Source organism: Hyposmocoma kahamanoa, unplaced genomic scaffold (genome assembly GCF_003589595.1).
Source record: "Hyposmocoma kahamanoa isolate Upper Pololo Valley unplaced genomic scaffold, ASM358959v1 62, whole genome shotgun sequence".
Lineage (NCBI taxonomy): Eukaryota > Metazoa > Arthropoda > Insecta > Lepidoptera > Cosmopterigidae > Hyposmocoma > Hyposmocoma kahamanoa.
In genome coordinates this window covers 680,906-702,616 of record NW_020653850.1, presented here as the reverse complement: position 1 = coordinate 702,616, position 21,711 = coordinate 680,906, and the positions used below count along the sequence as shown (strand labels likewise).

Below are 21,711 nucleotides of genomic sequence, written 5' to 3'. Positions count from 1 at the left end.
TAGAGCTCAAAATTCTCTTTTAAAAGGTTAGTTAACGTATTCGACTTATCGGAACTTACCCTAATGATGTGTAGCTGAAATCATTTGACAATTTTAATATTCTAAAACTTGGTTACGGTTTTATAAGTTATTTCTATTGTATTAAATATCTACATTTTATGATAGTTAGGGACCGGCAAGAGTACTGCGGGCCTCACAAATATAAACGTCAATGTCGACACGCGAAGAAGAATGTTTTATTTTTTATTTGACTTAGGTGTTTATATAAATAACTTACACGTTTTATACAAAAAGTTAATCATATATGAATATTTACTAATTTTAAAATATATGATCATACAATTTTAAACATGTTTCAATATTTTATAATGGTTTTAAGAAAAATACTAGGGCCATGAATTCGTGCAAACGATGCGAATTTGTGGCGTGTAGCTGAGATATATTAAACGAACCTTGGCTTCAACAAAGGGACTTTAAGGGAGCCACTACACTTATCGACACGGAGTCACATTAACCGGTCAAAAAAGCTTTATGGTTATGTAATTAAATAAATAACGCACGCACTCATAGCCCCGCACTAGGAAAACCCTGTGTCGTGTAGGCCACAATGCAAACTCACGAGAAAAATAATTTTAGCCCATACAAATATTTATTTGCGAGGCAAATCAGCTTGGTAACCGCTTGGACACAGGCAGTAATAAGAGCGGAAAGACGTTCTGCCTTTTGCATTCTCGGTCCGAACGGAATAGCCAATGGGAAACACTGGCTTTCTATGAAATAGTCGGCTTTGCAGTGCTCGACATTTTGTAACTTTGACTCCACAAGAAAGCCGTCCCGCAGCGTCATGTGTAATGAGCCTTACCCTCCAAAACCGGAACGCAGTAATTAATACCACATAACCGCTGGCGGCACAAATAGGTATGATGGCAGAACTTTCCTGGACAAGAAAGGAGCTCTACTGCTACTACGCTCCTTTGAGGAGTTTCATAATGTATAATCACCTTGTGCATCCTGGCTCACGTCTCTCGGCTCTTCTCTATGAACACATATAAATGGCGTATGGAACAAAAAATGTGGTCTGTGGTTGATCTAATCTCTAAACAAAAGAGGTGCCAAACAAAAGATGCCGCTATAAAATGGTTACAATGAAATAATCTCGTAGTAAATTTGGATAACACTACTTATAAGCAATTCTACGTGCCACAAACACGACCAATAAATTTAACTATAAATTACGTTGCACAGAAGGTTGCTCAAGTTGATGAAACAAAATTTTTGGTCGTTACTCTTAATAGTCACTGAACTGGTAACATATCAATAACTTAAATACTAAACTTAGTAAATAAAGTATATGTTCTAAAAAAATCTGACTAAAATAACATCACAAAAAACTGCTCTTTGTTCTTATCACGCTTATGTAGCCTCTAGTTGGCGATATGTATTACTTTGGGGAAATGCTGCTGCAACACATATTAAGCCACTATTTAAAACCCAGAAGAAATGTGTCAGAGCCATGTTTGGTGTGGGTCACCGAGAGAGTTGTGTACCTTACTTTAGGAAACTGAAGATATTAACCCTACCTTCGATGTATATTTACGAAGCCTGTGTTTATGTGAAACAAAATCTAGCAACTTTGATTATAGTCAAAACTAGATATCCTAGAAACACAAGGAATAAAATAGAAATACGGCCCAAACAACGCCTTAATTTTGAATTTTACGGTAGAACGATGTTCGTATTAGCACCCAAATTATTTAATAAATTGCCGGATGCTGCTAAAGAATTAAATTGTTGACAATTTAAAATGAAATTGCATAATTTGTTTGTTACTCAGTGTTATTACAATATTAATGATTTTTTTTACTTCATAACATAAAATGTAAAATTTAACTATTGTATGCATTGACTTACAATTATATGGACGTTGGGTCCGCGCTAAAAAGCGTTCGAACTTATAGGGCGTTAAAATCGTATACAGAGCGTCATTCACGCTCTAGCCTTCATTTGTTCGACTGACAGCGAAACAAGCAAAATTAGACAGTACTGCACATTACAATTTAAATTCAACGTTTTAGCTTTTTCATATTCCTTTACATATCACTACGTTTAAATAGGTTGACTTGGGACATTTTTTTCGTGGTTTTTGTATTAGACCCGTCGTCCATTTATTTGTAAATCAATGATTGTATGCTACATTTTTTTTACTTCTTGTTTTCTGGTTAAATTCCAATTGTCGTAGTTTGCTTATGCTACTGTTTTAATTTAACTTTATTGCATGCTACGTCTAAAGTGAAATAAGTATTGTATATATTCGCATGAAATATTCGCATGCCAAGTTTTGATTGAAATATACGATCTAATTAATATAATAAGTCCATACAAGTCCTGCATTGTTAACTGCATTTTTAAGCGAATAAATATCTTGTATTCTTCTAAATATGAATTTGCTTGCAATGACCATTGGCCTACTGCGCACCTAATGCAAAATCCGTATGAGGTGCATACGTATGGGCTCTGACAGGTGGTGTCTCCCTGTGTTTAGGAGCTAAGGTTTTACAGAAACAAGGAATTCAGTTTTGGAGATGTTTAAAATAACAAACAAAACTTGTTCAACATTACGAAAACACCCCTGCCATGTAAAAGCCGCAGATAACCGCCACCGTATGACTAACATACCGACTGTGGAATTATGTACCACAACGGTAATGAATCATTGATGTCAACAAAAAATAATGACGACTCAATGAATGAATAAAATAAAAAACCATCTTGATGTAAAGGTGATATAATTAATAAAAATTCATTTAACACATTTGATTTAAGTAATAAAATTAGCTCGTGCAAGTTTCCAGGGGATACAGGGTTACACACCATCCATCCATAATGAGCCTCCTAAGGCCGTTGGCCGGGTACGTTTGTGACGGTGTGACCTCCTTACGTCGTCATCCCACCTTTTTATCGCCTTTCTCCGGTTCCTGGCCACTCGTATTTAAATTTAAATTTTGGATTGTTCCATAGCTCTTTTGCCCCTGTTCTTGAAATGATTTATTTACCACGAATTTAAAATGAATAGTATAAATCTCTTTTAACTTGTCTTTTTTTCTTTTGACTTATCTTTTGTATTACATAAAAGATAAATTACAAGAGGGCAATTGTATTTACAAGTACGTACTTGCTTGCTATGAAATAGATTACACACTCAAGTAGCAAAGATACTCTTAAAAAGTTGTTGTGGATATGGACAAGGACAATTTATATTCAGTGTTCAAACACAGTGTTGGCAAAAACCTAAATGCTCTTAAAGTTATTTGGAATAAGTATCCCTCAGGGAAGACTAGGTAAAAATAGATAGTTTTGCAGGGCACGTCGGTAGGGAGTTCAAACTACCCTACCTTCTATTTAAAATTGTCTCCAAGATATTTTTCGGATTTAGGGAAAACAACGTAATAGAATGAATGATTATTTCATAATTAATTAAGATAATTTGGTAACCATTTTGTTATCTTTAATTTGTTACAGAATTATACTTTATTTATTATCTTTCGCATTATTTGCCTAAAATAAAAATTCGTTTTTTAATTTTATTACGAGAAATAGAAATGGAGTCTTCTGATAAAATGTATAGCTATATAAAATGTAGTCGTGTAACTACTAGTAGTTCTGGAGGTAGTTCCACGGGTAACAAAGGGTTTCTCGTATAAAATTAAAAAGTAAAATCTTGAAATTTAAACTAGAAATTTTATTTACTATTTATTTATTCATTTAATTTTAATTCAAACAACATTCGCAATGTGTACAATATTAATAAGAAAATAATAAATGATAACTACTTTCTGTGCGTCAGAGATTGTTAAACTTTTATTTGTGACATAAAGTGCCAGTGCAATATAATTCACTCTAGGGCACTTCCCAGAACACCCAGACCAGCACCAATTTTGAAAAGTTCATTTCTCAAATTGGTCCTACCGGGAATCGAATCCGGAACCTCCACATCCAGCACCCACAATGTTTGCGTCCAAAAAGTTTTACCATTAGGACACCAAGTTCGTCAAATTTATATACATCTATTTTGATATACAGATATTTGATTTGAAACTTTGACGACGTTTATGTTATTTTGATTTGCGAGTTACATTTATTTTTATTATTATATATATGTATATGTGTTTGACATTAATTGGTAAAATTGTTTAAAATAAAAAGATCAAAATATTTTTGTATTTATCATTTAACCATGATTTTATTTGATACAACTAAATACAATTGCAACAGAGAACTGAAACGTTTTTGATCTAAGACTAAATTGACACCATTTATTAAGAAAACTTAAAATTTACTTTAGCTGTTGAATTACTTGTAAAATGATCTCTATAAACTATCCTTAATAATTTGGTGAACGAAAGCTGTTTTTAACACTTTTATCCAATATACTAATTTGGTTATGTGTACCTATCTACCTATATATTATATAGATTTATTGATATGACTCATCCGAAGAATAGAGCCCGATGTGAATATATAGCAAAAAGAGGATAGGTAAGTACATAATCTCGTTATTCAAACTAAGATCTATGTATAGGTGTTTTCAGAATGTTTACGTATTATTTCGTTTCGGAAATGTAAAATGGAACAACGATCTATCTGATGTCCACAGCGAAAAACAAAGAGTGAAATACACAATGTCCTGTGGATAAGCTGTCTTGGTCACAGGTCTTTGTTCTACGGATGAGTCAATTTGGTTTATTATGTTTGCGGTGCTCCAGCACTGCAGCGTCGAAAAACAAACATTTTTAATTTGAGGGCTATATTAAAGAAAATTTGTTTTAGCGCATTATGTGAAATAATAACGCAAACACTCAACATGGCCCCGTATTAAACCCTGTGTCGCGGGTGCCATGGACACACACATAGACAACCACAAATTACACCCTATCTCACGCCCGGCCCGGGAATCGAACCTGGGGCCTCTGCGTGACAGTCCGGCACGATAACCGTTCGGCCACTTGGGCAGTTATAAGCATTGACTTACAATTATGTGGACGTCGGGTCCGCGCTAAAAAGTGTCCGAACTTATAGGGCGTTAAAATCGTATGCAGAGCTTCATTCACGCTTTAGTCTTCGTTTGTTCGATTGACAGCGAAGCAAGCAGAATTAGACAGTACTGCGATGACATTACAATTTAAATTCAACGTTTTAGCTTTTTCATATTCCTTTACATGTCACTACGTTTAAATAGGTTAACTTGGGACATTTTTTTCGTGGTTTTTATATTAGACCCGTCGTCCATTTATTTGTAAGTCAATGGTTATAAGTATGTAATTTGTAGATATGTAATATGATAATTATAGGTATTTACCAACGCTTTGCACGAGAACTCACTTTGGGTTTTCAATACACGGAAATATTTCTCCAATTAATCGGAGTAATTAAATAAGCGGTCTGCCGATTGAAAATTGTTCGCATAGAAATAAACATGTACAATCAACGCGTCAGCGTTCAAGGCAATCTCCGTACAGTTATCCAGCCTCCAAGAATTTGCTTTGATTTAGTGTGGTGGTGTTACGAGTTTTTTACTACCTCTATACAAATCTTCTTAAACAATACAAGCATATTTAAAGTTTTACTATAGTTATTATTTGCCGAAAATAATTTTGGAATTGCGTTTGTAACTGCTTGTAATAAATTATTTTCGTAGAATCTTTACTTTATGGTACTCTATTTTAAACACGTAGAAAGAAAAATGGCACAAGCGAAGTTTTATTTTTTTTTTATTATTATTTATTATTTTACAATTTACAATATTAGTCGATAGAATTACAAGAATTGGAGAGGATGTGGGTTATATTTTTCTGTATCTAATAGAGCAATACACATGTTTGACGTAACTCCACTTATGTCATGCTTCCATGAGGGGTGCGTTCATCGCGCAGTATTCAAAAACGTTAGATTAAATATTATACTTATGACATTATGATAAAACTTGGTACTTCTACTTAAAATTTGTCGTCGTCGTCTAGCTTTGCAACGAGTTTCATGTTAATTTTAGCGCTAACATTGGTGTAGCCCTTCACCCCCAAGCCGGTGATGGCATATAGGGAGCCATGTGGTGGCGGTTGCGGCCCCTGCTTGTTCTTCGCTATTGAAGTCATGTAGAGGATGTCCGAGTTAGGACCTCCGAAGGTGCAAGACGTTATTTGCCTACCAGGGACCGATACCTTTTGGAGAAGCTGATTTCTGCGAGGGTCTATTTTCAGTACCTACACAAAGTAATGACAAGTTTACTGATTTTACAGATTTTAACAAGTTTTATGGCCCAGTTCAGATATTTGATAACAGTGCAACGGAAGTGTCATAACGGAAACAGATGTGAAAAGTAAATCTTTGCGAAAACGAAAGCGGAAGCGGAAGTGTAAAAACTACAAAGATCTTAACGAAATAGTTCCAAACATGGCTTGTGTTTAGTTTCATAGTTGCAAAATTGCTAAGACCCACGCGCCCCACCGCCATGCTATACGCGCGCGCCTGATCTATCGCGAGCGTTATAAACTTCTGATAAAGTTTTGTTATAAAAGTTGCGGAAGCAGAAACGGTAACAGATGTGAAAAAGCGTGCGGAACTTCCGTAGTTGCAGAATCCGAACTTTGTTGTATCACTTATCTGAGCCGGGCCTGACATAAATGAATTAATTAATTTATTTATTTCTTCATTAAGGCTTAGACTAACAGTAACAATGACTAAACATGTAAGCCATAGCCAATAAGAGTTGAGTTGATGTGGTAATTACAGGTTTCACTTTGTTACACAATTGTATTGATTGTGAAATTAATACATAATCTCATTAAAATATGTGCGTGAAAAAGGCGCCAAGTTCAGAATCGTCCACTATCTCTTTAAATACTTTTAATTTTCGCTGTAAATCACCTTTGTCTGCGCTTATTTTAGTTTAAAAAGTTAAATTGTTGCTTGCTTACTGAAAAATCTAGAACTTGGCCAGCTTTCACATAAGAACCATTTATTTATACTTAACAACATTACCGTAAATATCGTAATGATATTACAATGATTATTACGTGGAACGGAACTAATACAAAATTATATAACTCCACGCCAAATTCCAAGTTTCGAATTTAACTGAAAGTGGCTAAGTTACTAAGTTAATAACAGTTTCACCATATTTATGATGAACGTTATTAGTTACGGGATTTTGAGCAAAATAGATTTGAAGCTGTCATGTAGTTAAAAGGTATAATATGTATAAAGGTCGCTACCGAGGGTGCGACTGATTATTTTGTTACTGTACAGGGACAAACTAGTGACGCTAAAGACGTCAACTAGTGACGTCCTAGATGGAGTTAGAGCGTACGTAAAGTCTAGCGTGTCTGTCTATACTGGTATGTAATAACAAATCTAATTCTGTACAAGGGTATCAAGGTACCTGGTATCCATCGAAATTGGCGACCCAGAGGTTGCCGTCGATATCAATTGTCATCGCGTCCACGATGCCCGCCAGCCCGTGCTCGCTTAGCTCGAATACCGAGCGTGGATTCGCTGCAAGCACATTGAACACATACATGACTAAGTATCTTATTCGGTTGAGGCGTCCTTAAAGCCGTCTAAAAGTGCCTACTGATAAAATGGGGGAAGCAGTGGTGGTAGAGCTCCTTGTGAAAGTTCGTCCAGGGAAATACTTAATGCCGCCATTCCAATTTCTCCCGTTTAGCACTAATGTGAGGGTTGCCTATTGCGTTCCCGTTTTGACGGGTAAAGGCGCTGGTGAATCTTCAGGTACATGGGATTTGTCAATTTTACTTCTCAGGGCATTTTTTGTTTTTTATAGTATTAAATAACGGGGCGAACCAGTCGTGCGCCTGATGGTATAAGTTACACGCCTATCCATAACGGTTGCAGTGTCACTAAGAGCTTTAAACCGCAAAGATCTGAAGGGTACCGTCACTGCGCCCGTCACCCTGAGATATAAGTTGACAAGTCCCACATGCAACTCGTTCACAAGGAGCTCTACTGCTAAGTGGTAACAGGTGCAGGGCAGTGTCCCCCGCAGGTCTTTACGATTTAAATCTCTGACTGGTACTGTAACTGCCATGAGTAAGGGTGTTGTTTACCACCACAAGCACATGACTGTTCCATCCATTAGTAAAATGCAGGAGTAACAGCATGTACGCATGTATAAAAATAACTACGACACAATATGCCATGATATTGACATACGCATAAGTGGGCCGATTACTTCAAAAACTCTAATTCGCGTTTAAAGCTCGCATTCACGACCAGTGTATTTTGCCGGTGCTTACGTATGAAGCTGAGACCTGGGTTTCTAAGGAGATCCTCCACAAACTTCAGGTAGCTCAAACAGCAATCGAAAGAAAACTGGTAGGAGTTACGCTGAGAGACCGTAAAAGAAACAAACGGGTCAGAGAGCAAAGTAAAGAGAGTTACTAAACGGGTTGCGAAATTAAGATGGGAGTGGGTTGGTTATACCCCCAAGAAAGGGTCCTGAAACCGTGGGGTGAGAAACGCCCAAGAGGAAGACCACAAATGTGTACGACTATATCAAAGGATTGGCGGGAACAAAGTGGTTAGATACTGCTCAAGACCGGGAAAGATGGCAAAAATTGAAGGAGACCTACACCTTAGAGGTTGAAAACGGCGAAGAGAAGGAAGAAGAAGAGCACGAGACATGTCAGTAATGACAGAAACGCTCAGTGTACATGTATTTTATTGTTGAAGGTATAACGAAGTAGGGAAAAGAAGTGAAGTGAAGGAAATGGAAAAGAATGGTAGGCTGTAACAAAAAGAATGTTATAAAAACAGATACAATAACATAAAAACTAAAAACACTCCATAAAGATTAGACATAAATGTAAGTGAACTTATTCCAAAAGGGTCTGTATTCGTATGTGATATATTGCTGTTTTATAAGCACTTAGGTTTACATGACTGAAGGACATGTCTTTTCTCCTCGGGAATTTTGATAGGAATGACGACGGAACGAATCAAAGGAAGAATGATTGTGATGATATGACGTCATTCACCTTTTTATCGTCTTTTCGCTGGTTCCTGGCCATTCGGCCATTTTAAATTTTGAATTGTCTTTAATAATTTCTTTTGTCTCGCCATTCTGATTTTGTTTTGTTCCATCGTCACTCCCTGCGAAAACGATTCGAAATTCGAGGCCAGGAAAAAGAGAAAACGGTGATTAAAAGGTGGGATGACGATGGAGGAAGTCGCATCGTCACACAAGTACAGAAAAATGGTTCACGGACATCAGTCGTCTATGAATTTTGAAGGTATTTCTGACTGGCACCTAGATACAGATATCCAAAAAATGGTACATTCATCAAGATAAAATGCAATTTACGTGCGGTTCGATCCAGATCGAAAAGGACCAACTCAATTAATTTCAGAGTTACTAGGAATGTCGGAAACCGCAAAAAAGTTTTACTACACACTTCGTAGGGACATTTAATAAATCAGTAATTTCATTATATCTTCTAAATTGAAATAAATCTCTCCCACTATTGATCCCGAGTGTATCTCGGCTGATCAAGCTTATTAATGTCGGCGCGTATTGAACCGTTACGTTAGAATAAGAAGAGCAGCGGTAGTTTACTTCACAATGAGAGGTTAATGGTTCGAATCCCTGTGTAATTTTAATGTCTAAATTAGGTAAATTCGTAGTTAATGTTTAGTAGTAAAACGTCTCGCTAGGGAAAATAAACTAAGTGAACGGAAACGTCATGATGAAACCTGCATGCCGAAGAAGGTTCACAACATTTGGAAAACGTGAGAAGTCTACAAGCCACTCTGGGTCCTCGTGGCGGACTCTGGCCCGTCCCCAATGGACAATCTCCACATAGAGGACGAGTGTTAATGTAAATAGAAAAAACTAAGAATGTTGATGACTAGAATTTTCTATATCATTCCTGTTACAAGTAGAAAATCCCGATCGGCATCATAAAAATACAGACCGTCAGCTAAATTCGTAAACCTCGTAACGGCCATTCTTACAATGCGTGTTCTCAGCCTAATTAACCGTAGCCATTTCGGTGTTCTCAGCTTAATTAACCGTAGCCATTTCGGGGTTCTCAACCTAATTAACCGTAGTCGTAGCCATTTCGGTGTTCTCAGCGATTAGGTAATTATACCGTAGCCATTGTTTTTTCTCGTTTACTATACCCAATAACATTGAAATATGAACAACTTTAAGTTAAACTATCAATATGTCTAAATGGCATCAGAATAGACAAAACAGTTTTCCAGTTATTAAGACACAAATATTTTATGGAAGCCATGGATTCAGTTGTGTCAGAAATAGTAGGTTTTTCTTAAAAAAGTTTCAACTTTCTAATTATCGTATCCATGGCTACGATGATTAGATTTAATCACTGTTCCCATAAAATATTCGTGTCTCAATAATCGTTAAGTAGACACAAAAACAGAATTACTAGGAATAATTATATGACAATCTATGATTATACTTTAGGTACTTTATAATTGAAAAAGGTCTACAAATTATGTTTTAAGCTTTCATTGTCTGATATTTGTCCGTTTGCGTCACGGATTAGAAGGATAAGGGTGCTGGTGAAAAGACAGGCACAGGGACTTGTCAAATTATGTTTATGTAGGTTAGGCATCGAGTATATAGCCAGGGTTAGGATATACCTAAAAACTTACAAATATCTCCCGTGTCGATATCGTAATCGTATCTCCATATTTTGTTCTGGAAGGAGTCCGCGAAGTAGAAAGCCATCTCTTTAACGTCCCAGCTAAGGCCATTTGTCATGTCTACGGCGGAGATGACTTGGTGCAAAGAGCCGTCGGCATCTATGCGGTATAAAGAACCGTTCCGAGACGTCTCATCGATGTCGATATCTATGGGCATTGCACCTTAAAAATAAAAAAATAATTTCGATACCGTTTAATAACATATTTTATTCAATGCTCCCATACATGTACCTATTATAATTTAGTACAGGGTCAAGAGCACGTCAAGCTTGACACTTAAGATTTAAATCCAAATCTATGCCGATTATGATAAGAACGGCCCAAAGTACAAAGTGTCAAGCTTGATTGTTACAAGAATTGATAGCTAAGCAAACAAAAATGTCCGTTGTCATCTGACAAAAAGACAGAAAAAATTACATTAATATAAAGAGATAAAAAAAGATAGAAAAAAAACATCAACATTACCTTAATGTACGGTTACATCATAGCCCTGTTGTATAAATGACTACAGTTAGCACTATTATTTCTTCAATTCAGTAGTCTTCTTTAGACATAAGTTAAACATCTTAGAATAAGTAGCGCAGTTCAATATTGAATAATGAAGATTTCCAGTTTTTCCCGAACCATAATCATGTTCGGGAAAATTGTGTTTTTAACCAACTACAAAAAAATGAGGAGGTTCTCAATTCGTCTGTTTTTTTTATTTGCTAAGCGATAACTCTCGCGATTTGGGGGTTGATGTTGTTCGCTTCCGTAGGTTTACCCTCAAGACCCTACATGTGACACGTGGGGTGGTGCTAAAGTGCAACAACTACTGGTGGTAGGTTTCGGCCGTGTCTAGTCACCACCCTCCCGACGCAGTCGAGTCGCCAAATGGTTTTCACCGTGTTCCGACACGTGTTCGGGAGTTGCCATTAGGAGGTCGTGTTTGAACAGCTGCATTGCGTCTGAAGACGAGTTGTAGCTGCTTGTACTGCCACACGGAGCACTCGGTTCTGGAGGCTAGGGGGATCCGAAGCACGGTGCACCGCTGGCCGACCGTGGAATGTTGGGGGCCCAAGTAGCGGGAAAGCCACCCGTGAAAGGCTGCCCCGCCCAACCCAAGCCCAACCCAACGAAAAATTCCGGAATGCTCCACCTGGCCGGTTGGCGACCGGAACGGAGGACCAGGAGGCCACCTCCGGGGGGGTTCGGACGTCCCCGCGGTCTGCAAACCGATTGTACCCTCGTGTGGCAGTGTGAGCTTTGCTGCTTGGTTGAACACAACGCAGTGCCTCGTTCAACTACCTTCCTCTTGCCTATTCACTTCCCTAAAACAATGAAATGAAAAGCAGAAACAGAAACAAGTTTACACAGCGGTTGCACGGCCTCCCATTAAAAGTGCACTTCACTAACATCCGAGGTCTGCACTCAAATCTCGATTCGGGCCACCATCATCTTTAAACCGATAAACTGCAGCTGCTGTTCGTCGCCGAGACGCAGATCAGATGTCCGATTGACACGGCGTACCTCAGCTACCCCGGGTATGCTCTGGAGCACAGGTCAGTCGTGCTGAAGCACAAAAGCAGTCCGCGTACCAAGCATGGGCAGATGCTCTATTGCGTAAAGCTCCGAGTACTCGGAATCTGAAGAAAGCTTTGAATATAGCCGCCAATAAGTGCAAAAGCGTGTTATGTAGGGCCAAGTTCGGCCAAGTGCATCGCATAGGGGGCAAGCTTGCCTCTTATCCAGCAAGTATCAAATCCTTTTGGTCCCTGGCCAAACCGGTCTAAAGTTACTTTTGTCACCCATCTTTGCCACCTCTACTGAGGCCGGATTGTACGCTGGCCCATACTGTAGAAGAGAAGGCGAATCTCTTTGCCTCACTCTTTTCAGAGAGTTCCCGTCTAGATGCCGCAGGGAACCTACCACCTACATTTCCTCAGGCTGGCTGCACTATGGCGCCAGTTCGCATACGCCAAAAAGAGGTACTTAAAACTCTGAGGAATCTTGACGTGAAAGCGAAGCACTTGCATTGTCTTTGGACATTTCAATAGCCTTTGACGGGTCTAGCACGCAAGCTTTTTAAGTAAGCTTCCATGTTATGGGCTTCCCACTGTCCTTTGCAATTGGATCTCGGATTTTTGGAGCTTGAGTGGTCTTACAAGACTACTCTTCCGAACATCAGACGATAGATATAGATAGATAGATAGAGTTCCTCAACATTCCGTACGGTGGTGACCATATTGTCAAATTTAATGCTACCAAAACGCAGGAGTGTCTATTCTCCACAAAACGGAGTCCCTTTCACATGACTCCGACTTTTCGTGATATATCCATACCGATAGCCGACCGTCTCCAGCTACATTGAATCCATGGCCAAAAATGCAGCCAAGAAGCTTGGCATCCTTTCCAAGGTGAGGCGTTACTTCACACCGGACAGTTGCTTCGGCTGTATCAAGCACAAGTCCGGTCGTGTACACGTACTGCTGCCACCTTTGGGATGGCTCTGCTACATACCAACTGGCCACCTTGGATTCAATTGACAGCATGCCAAGAGGCTTATAGGTGACTCGGAATTAGTAGACGTGAAGCTGCAGAGCCTTGAACACCGCCGTAAAGTTGCCTGTTTATCGGTATTTATGATATGTCATGGATATGTCAAGGAGAGCGTGCGATGGAATTACACGATTTAATTCCGCCTTCCCCTTTCCATCATCAGGGGACTAGGCGTTGGCTTGGCTTCCACCCCTATGTTGTGGATATTTCAAAGATTCACACGAAGCGTTACGCTTCCACATTTATATGACAAATGGCTATGGGGTGGAAGTCCCTGCCTGCAGACTTGTTCCGTGAATGTTATAACTTGGACCTTTTCAAGGCGAGAGTAAATAAGCAATATTTAGGTATGCATGCTACATCGTCGACCTCATCGTCACTTTCCATCAGGTGAGATAGAGGTCAAACGCACACTTACATTTGAATTATAAAAAAATAGATTCATGAACCGATTTAGATAATACTTTTTTTGGAAGGAGGGTACCAGTATTGGTTACATTTAAATTTGAAGAAAATATCTCACCTCTAAGGGCGGTAAACTGGGGGATGAATCTGGTTTTGCGCACTTTCCGGTAACCGATTTTAATAAAACTTGGCAAATAGATTCCACGATTCCACCAACTTCTAAGGTCGGTATAAAAAAAAAAAGTTTTTTAAAAACACTTCGAGGCTTTTATGCTTAGTTACACGAGCTTTATTAGTGCAGGGGAGTGGGGTGGTTGGGGACATCTGCACGTCCGCGAGAAATTTATAAGCGAGCAATACATCAACTCATGTCGGTAATATAAAGATGAGACTTACCAACGAACACCCGTCCTCTGGGATCAGCTTTGCCTTTGTCGTACCGTTTCTGATCTTTTTCGACTGTGCCTTTTGCGACCACAGTATTAACTTCTTTGGCCGTGCTGTCAGGAAAGCCTGACCACTGAATCTCGACCACGCGGTCGTCAAGGCCAACGACGTAGTGTTGAGGGTGGCCTTCGATTGGGATTATGAACGTTGGTATGCCATCTGCGGAGAACAACATTATGATATCGAGTTCTTAGATTTTCCCGATTGTTGCATTGGAATTTTCTAATTTCTTTTTAATTCGTAAAGATTTAGTGAGGTCATCAAGTATATGAGCTTCTTTCTGCTCATATACTCGATGACCTCACTATAATAATGACCTTTCATGTCTATTTCTGTAGACATGAAAGGTCTATTTCTATAGTCATTTAATTTGTTTGAAAACTATTCTGCCAAATCATGACGGTGACAACTGCACTCCGATTGGCCAGCCCAAATTCGAAAAAATTGACGGGTGTCGTCATTTGTTACACTTCAAATCGACCACTTTAAATTGCTGCTTTGCGATAATGGATGAAAATTGAAAAATTACGTATTTCATATTTAATTACCGATGAAATGTGATTCCGTTTGTTTTTAACCGACTTCAAAAAAGGAGGAGGTTCTCAATTCGATTGTATGTTCTTTTTTTCTTCTTTTTTTTGTATGTATGTTACGCGATAACTCCGGAATTTGTGAACTGATTTTCATGATTATTTTTTTGTTGGGAAGGGGGTACTTCTATAGTGGTCCCATTTCATTTTGAAGAAAATCATCCACCTCGAAGGGTGGCTGCTCACGCATGAAGATTCATTTTTATAACTAGCGCCTAACTTTAATTTAGGAGCAATTGCTTTAATGGTTGATTTTGCTATTTCTCCAATTCAAGGCGTTTTTCTCTCGATATACTTTGATTAGTGAGAACCGATTTTTATTATCTCCCGTGTCAAGTCTGCTGGTTGATGACTGTGTTGGTATTCATCTGAGTTAGCCAGACTCGAATTTTTTTTCCGAAATAACGTTTGTTCGGATTTTCATTACATCGAAAACAGAATTATAACGAAACCGTTCAAAGTCAAAGTCAAAGATTATTTATTCCATAGGTAAAATAAATTTACACTTGCAAACGTCACAGTTAAGCTACTGCTCGTTCACTACGCTGACCTCCCTGAGAAGAACGAGCAAGAAACTCTAGGGATTGCTCTTTTCAAATAAACTTAAATGCTATGGAATACACTTTGAATCAAATTTGTGTGGATTCTGGAGCCATGTCGTCTTTCCATACATCTTTATCTAACACGTAGGTAGTCTTCAATTTTGTAATATGATTTTTCGATCAAAATATGTATTTATTGTTCTTTCAGGATATGTTGGATGTTTATCACAAAGACGACTACGTTCAGTTAAGTTAGGTTTAAAAGAAAAAACATTTTCCTCAAATTACTTTCGAGGTTATGAAAATTCGAGCAAACGTTATTTCTGGGAAATGCCGTTTCGGACTACTGATAGATAACCGAGTTAGCCCGTAACGTCGGTTTGTTTATAAAAAAAAACAAATATAAGTAGATACGCGATTTGGATCTCAAAAATATAGTTTCTTTCCCAATATTATGATATTTTAATCATTTTGGAAAGGCTTTTGTAGATTAATACCTGTTCAAGGGTGTCTACTCCCAATCTCCGTCCGAATATCTCGCGAATGAAACTTCATACTTGATATTATCTTTAGATTTGGTCGACTATAACTTATTTGACAGTCATTGCTTCTATAATTTTGTTAAGAAACAAGATACCGGACGTGTGGCGTTAGTAATTAAGTGAAAGCTTTAATAAGTACATAGTTTTAAATAACCGCTAGGGAACCAGCCCGTCGACTTACTCTTGGCCAGTTTTTTTTAATTAAAGTTACAGGCTTTTGACAAAGGGAGTTGGAAAATGAAGAATAGGCCTTACTAAGCTCCGCACTGGTATGCGTCTCCGTGAGGGGGGTGTATTTGTGGATGGTGTCGCCTAAGGTGCTCACGAAGAACAACGCCTGCGCGCTAGCATCCCAGTGGGCACCTTCGCCAAACAACACGGACGGCCCCACTGGCTTCACTGATATAGACTCCTGGACATTAAAAAAATTTACATTTGCAATAAAATTAATTTCATTATAATATAACCACTGAATGGTTATTCACAGTAGTGGTTCACTAGATATACATTTTATTATTCACTACTTACTACACTTGTAGGAATTTTTCCTACCCCACTCTTTTCCTATTGTTCTCGGTTTTTGGGCAACATCTGGCCAGTCTTTTAAAAAGGAGTCTAAGTCAACGTATAGTCTCTGATTTGAGTTATGGGGCTTCCACTCCGTGGCTGTCTTGGCCGAAAACTCGGCACACAACGATCAAAAACAACGAAAAAAATCTTTAGGTATCGTCTTCGCAAAACTATGATCATATTGGTTGACACATTATTACTTATCAGCATCCAGTTATACAATTTCACATATATATATAGTTTCATGTAGTTTGCATTATTTGCACATGTGACTTTATTACACTAAGCGTAAGATTAATCACGAATTTTATACCTCCGAAGTGTTTCGTGGAACCCGTAATGGTTTCCATCTTTTGTGTAAGCATAGCTGTATCCAATAATGCCACATGCAGGTATAACATCACAAACGGATAATTTAAAAAAACCAACGTGAAACTATGTATATGTTCGAGTAGGCGAAGACCGATCAGTAAGACATGAGCCCTCGGGTTGTGAGGATTTAAAAACTAAGTTCTCCTCACGTTCTCCACGAACATGAACTCAGAGAGTCCCGTCAGACATGCCGACGCGGAATAGACTTGAGGGCCTACCCAAATACAGATATATGCATACGCGATTTCCGCTTTTTTTATATAATACTAAGTGACGGGACGATCAAGTAGTGCGCCTGGTGGTAAGCGACACGCTATGCCCATCCAATGCCACTAAGAGCTTTAAATAACAAAGATCTGAGGGGTAGGTACTGCCACAGCACCCGATACCCTGAGATATAAATTTGACAAGTCCCATGTGTCTATAATTTCACCAGCAGCCTTACCCTACAAAACCGGAACGCAGTAATGCGCGCATTACTGCTTGGCGGAGAAATAGGTGAGGTGGCAGTAGGTGCTTCATTGGACGAACTCTTTCACAAGGCGCTCTACAGCTACTACCACCGCAGTCGGTAGCGAAAAATGCCGCCCGGTATCCGGGAAATTTGTAAGAAGCTTCACGGCTAGGCATACTTCCCAGGTAGGCGGTATCTTTTCGGTTGCCTTGCGAAATTGGTTAGGTTAGGTAGTAGCAGTAAATTCATCGCCTCCGCATACCCCGCAAGTCAGTAAGTGACGATTAGTTCAAATTCAAATTCAAAATAATCTTTATTTCATAGGTAAGCATTATTACACTTGAAATCGTCACAATGGTGAAACTCTACCGCTCATTCGTAAGGCAGATTCCCCTGAGAAGAATGAGCAAGAAACTCTAGGGGTTGCTCTTTGTAAATAACATTTACAATATTTTTTTTTATTTGAAACATCAGAGATCGAGACTACCTCCATGAGCTAAACGGGTTACTACCACGGATTTTTGTCATCCAAGTACGCAGAAGTTGTATAATAACCTTTAGTATAAAGTTTTTGTTTCACTATAGTTTTAAACCTCGTGAAAGGCAAATTTTGTATATCAACCGGAACCTTGTTATAGAAGCGTATACATTGCCCCTTAAATGTTTTTTTGACTTTGTGAAGACGACTATCAAGAAAAGCTAGTTTATTTCTATTCCTCGTATTAATGTTATGTCTGTCACTATTTTTCATAAAGAAATTACTATTCCTTTTAACATAAATTACATTTTCATAAATGTACTGTGAGGCTAGTGTAAGAATGTTCATTTCCTTAAACTTATCTCTCAAAGATACTTTGGGGCCCTGATTGTAAATTGCCCTAACTGCACGTTTCTGCAGGACAAAGATTCTATTGATGTCGGCGGCATTACCCCAAAGCAAAATGCCGTATGTCATTAGACTGTGAAAGTAGCTGAAGTAAACCAATCTAGCGGTTGACACAATGGAAAAACTTATTTGATGATCACGACGTCGGAACAATCAAATGACTTCATTGATGAATTACACGTTACTCACAGTTATAATGAAGCCGATTCTCTGTCGACGCGATGGGAAATTCGCTTGAAGCAGATACGTTGCTGACTCGGATGAGGCGATAGGAACATAAAAGTAGTAGCAGTAGAGGTCCTTGGGAAAGAGTTTGTCCAAGGAAGTACTGCCACCTTACCTATTTCTGCCGCACTGGCACATGGGACTTGTCAACTAATGTCTCCGGGTGAGGACGTAAGTTGCGATTTAAAGCTCTGAATGGCGTTGCACCTGTTATGGACAGGCGTGTCACTTACCACCAGGCGCATGACTTGTTTGTCCCGTCACTTAATGTTACAAAAAAAAGTATTTTCAGACCGACTCAATGCTATTCCGTGTCGATAAATGCGTCTAATATTAACCGTTTCAAAGTGAGTTTTCAGCTGCCAACTTTAGCTTTAGTTACCGTTTCATTCTGCTGAGCAAAGACGTCTTGACTCGAAGCAAAGATTATATACAAAATGGTTAAAAACATGTTTAAACGAAAAAAGCTAAACATCTGCAACCACTTTTTAGAAATACGACTCGACCGTACGTATTGATATTTTTGTATTTAAAATCGTTATATATTCTTATTATAATACTAATTTTAGAACTGATATGTTGTTATTTTACACGAGATTTCACGTTTTCATTTAATTAATTTTTTCTTAGAACATTTAATTTATGTGTCGAAATTAATTTTTCACCGAGATATAATTTAATAGCAGTCGTAAAACACACGTGACAATCGGCACTTAAACTTGTTTCTTTATCACACAACTTTCTAGTTTTTTTCTGAATTCAACGCAGCTTCAAGATAAATTGGCGAGAAACGAACGAGATTAATGTTCGTACCGAGCAAGCGCAGCCATCGAGTGCCAGAATCGCGTTTAGGACATTTCTTAACATGTTTTAGACCCTGATCCCTGATTGGTCCCTACCGATCCCCATTGCGCGCTGAAAAGTCCTACGGGAGCGGTAGGGGTCGCGGAAGCAAATTTGGGGGACAGTTCTGTAACACCTAAAATTATGGCTGTGGATTCCTCGACGACGAAGATCATGATAGGTATAATACCTACCTGGTAAATATTGCGAAGAATTAGTCGGAAACAGCCAGGATCACAGCAATGACTGCCAGATGTTTTGGTCGTATACTTGCCCATGTGCCACTTCAGTGTACACTGGTTCTGGCAGTTGTGGCAGAGCCGTTTCCGTTCCAGTCCTTGACGCGTCAGTGTATTCCCATGGGGAACGCTTTTGGGGCTACTACAATGGCATTTTCCTCGTTGTTAACATGGCCCCTCAAATACCATATCGTGAAATTACGGGGCAGTAACAAATATCTAATGTAGATCCGTTTTTACCAAACGTGGTACCTATCAACAACTACAAAAATAACATAAGCAAACATAATAATAACTATGCCTGCTAACACAACAACCAACAATACAAACAAATTGTATCCAACAATTTGACAACGCATTATAAAATTGGTTTATTTTTATTTGCATACGAAATAATTGAGCAATACCTTAAAGAGAGCTAGTTGGGACCGATTTTTAACCGATTGAAAAAAGGAGGAAGTTTTCAATTCGACTACTTTTTTATGTATGTCACCGTAACATAACATATTTGTATGTATGTAACATTGTTACGCGATAACGCTTTGTGAACAGAATTTGGTGATTATTTTATTGTTGGAAACAGCGTACCTCAATATTGGTCCCATTTAAATTTGTAGAAAATATTCCAGCTCTAAGGGTGGCAAACTAGGGGATGAATCCGGTTTCGCACATTACCGGTAACTGATTTCAATAAAACTTGGTATATAGATGTAATTCCAACTTTTGAGGTCGGTTTTTTTCGGTACTCTGTACTGAAATTCTGTCGAAAACGATCAGACGCGGAGGAAAAATTATAAGAACAACATGTGTTTATCTTAGTTGAATTTACTCGGAATAGGTACCAAAAGTAATTAATAATAATGTTGAAAAATGTTGATATTTTTTTATATAAATTGAACCCAGTCCGACACACAAATCCTATCCTAGCTTTTAAATTTTTCGTAAACGTGATTTTTTTAAATAAATCGGTTAATCAAATATAGTATTTTCGACTTGATGGCATGTATAATAAGGAAATTAATTTGTTTCAAAAACCGCGTGTTGCAAATACGTCTAACAATAATCGCGATGCACCGTTAACTACCGCAGTTATCCACAGCACATCACCATCGAGTATTTATGAGCCAACGGTAGCTACTTGCGCTTATTATTATAAGAACAGACATATCGCACTAATATTACAATAGTGTTGTAACTCAAAATATGTGAATTACAGGATTAAATCATTGCTGAAACCAAAGTTTGATTCTCAACACGTTGATAGAATATTGTAAAAAACAATTAAAATATATCTACTTTACTCAAAATGAGATAAACTTTATGTGAGTTAGTTCTGGCCAAAACATACAGTCCTTGCTCAAAAATATTAAATTATTTCTTCCCTTTTGTTTTTAAAGAATTGGGCCAGTAGGAAACTGTTTAGATGTCAGTAATAAACTTTACCCTATACGTCAATTTTAATGGTCTTTCACGGGAAGTGAGCATTCGTTTTTCATCGATCCTGAAAAAATACACTTTTTGAGTTAATACACTATTGCATTAACAGTGCGTATTGTAGATGAATGTTTTGCTAAACAACGTACTGAGACAAGTGTAACAGGCGCCTCGAGTTATGTTAAATTATGCCGCAAGCACTTCATTATCTTTGATAGATTGAGAATTTTGCATAGCTTGTAAGTCAGAATTGGCTAACTTTTTGACATAACGATACCTAGTAATAATTCGTGTGTCTGGTGGTAAGCGACACACCTGTCCATACAGTTGCAGTACCGTTTAGAGCTCGCCTGTCACCCCAAGACATAAGTTAACAAGTCCCATGTGCCTATAATATCACCAGCACCCTTCAAAACTGAATCGCAGTAATGTTCACGTTACTGCTTGGCGGCAGAAATAGATACAGTGAGAGGCCTGGGCGAACTCTTTCATAAAGAAACTCTACTGCTATTATAACAGAAAGTAGAAGGTATGATTAATTCGTTTCTCCCAAAGGGCATCAAGCAGGTCCGTCAGCTTTTGGACCTTGCAAATTATTCTCCACGCTATACGACTGGTGTTTTTTTTTTCAATTTATATAAATACGTACTAAAGTCAATGACTAAAGCATATAATTTTACTTAACACACTTACACCTAGGTTTGTTTGTGTTGCAGCTTCTCTAGCAATGGACTATCTACTATAACAAACATCTAATGAATGTGTAGCACTACATACGATAACAAAAAATCATCCAACATATCGGCTCTCAGCAGCCGCAGCACGCGTAGACGCTACATGTTTACCGTCCACCATAGTTAACTGAACTGCAACAACTCTTT

General features: G+C 38.3%; 1 protein-coding gene across 1 annotated transcript; it reads right to left on the bottom strand.

Moving 5' to 3' along the window:
* Window positions 1-5,829: 5,829 nt before the first annotated feature.
* LOC113229553 (regucalcin-like) lies at window positions 5,830-19,608 on the bottom strand. The gene is made up of 7 exons (XM_026463192.1): window positions 19,352-19,608; window positions 18,697-18,708; window positions 16,063-16,219; window positions 14,083-14,292; window positions 10,693-10,905; window positions 7,436-7,548; window positions 5,830-6,257 (listed from the first exon to the last, which is right to left on the bottom strand). The coding sequence occupies exons 1-7, from the start codon at window positions 19,433-19,435 to the stop codon at window positions 5,994-5,996; spliced, it is 1,053 nt and encodes a 350-aa protein (XP_026318977.1). The 5' UTR covers window positions 19,436-19,608; the 3' UTR covers window positions 5,830-5,993.
* Between the last annotated feature and the right edge of the window lie 2,103 nt (window positions 19,609-21,711).

Excerpts from the sequence above, each read along its gene's own strand:
- LOC113229553 (XM_026463192.1), bottom strand. The coding sequence starts at position 19,435 with ATGGGCAAGTATACGACCAAAACATCTGGCAGTCATTGCTGTGATCCT. Across the intron at positions 14,293-16,062 it reads GCATACCAGTGCGGAGCTTA|ATGGCATACCAACGTTCATA; the intron begins GTAAGGCCTATT and ends TGTTCTCCGCAG. Across the intron at positions 6,258-7,435 it reads CCAATTTCGATGGATACCAG|GTACTGAAAATAGACCCTCG; the intron begins GTACCTTGATAC and ends TACTTTGTGTAG.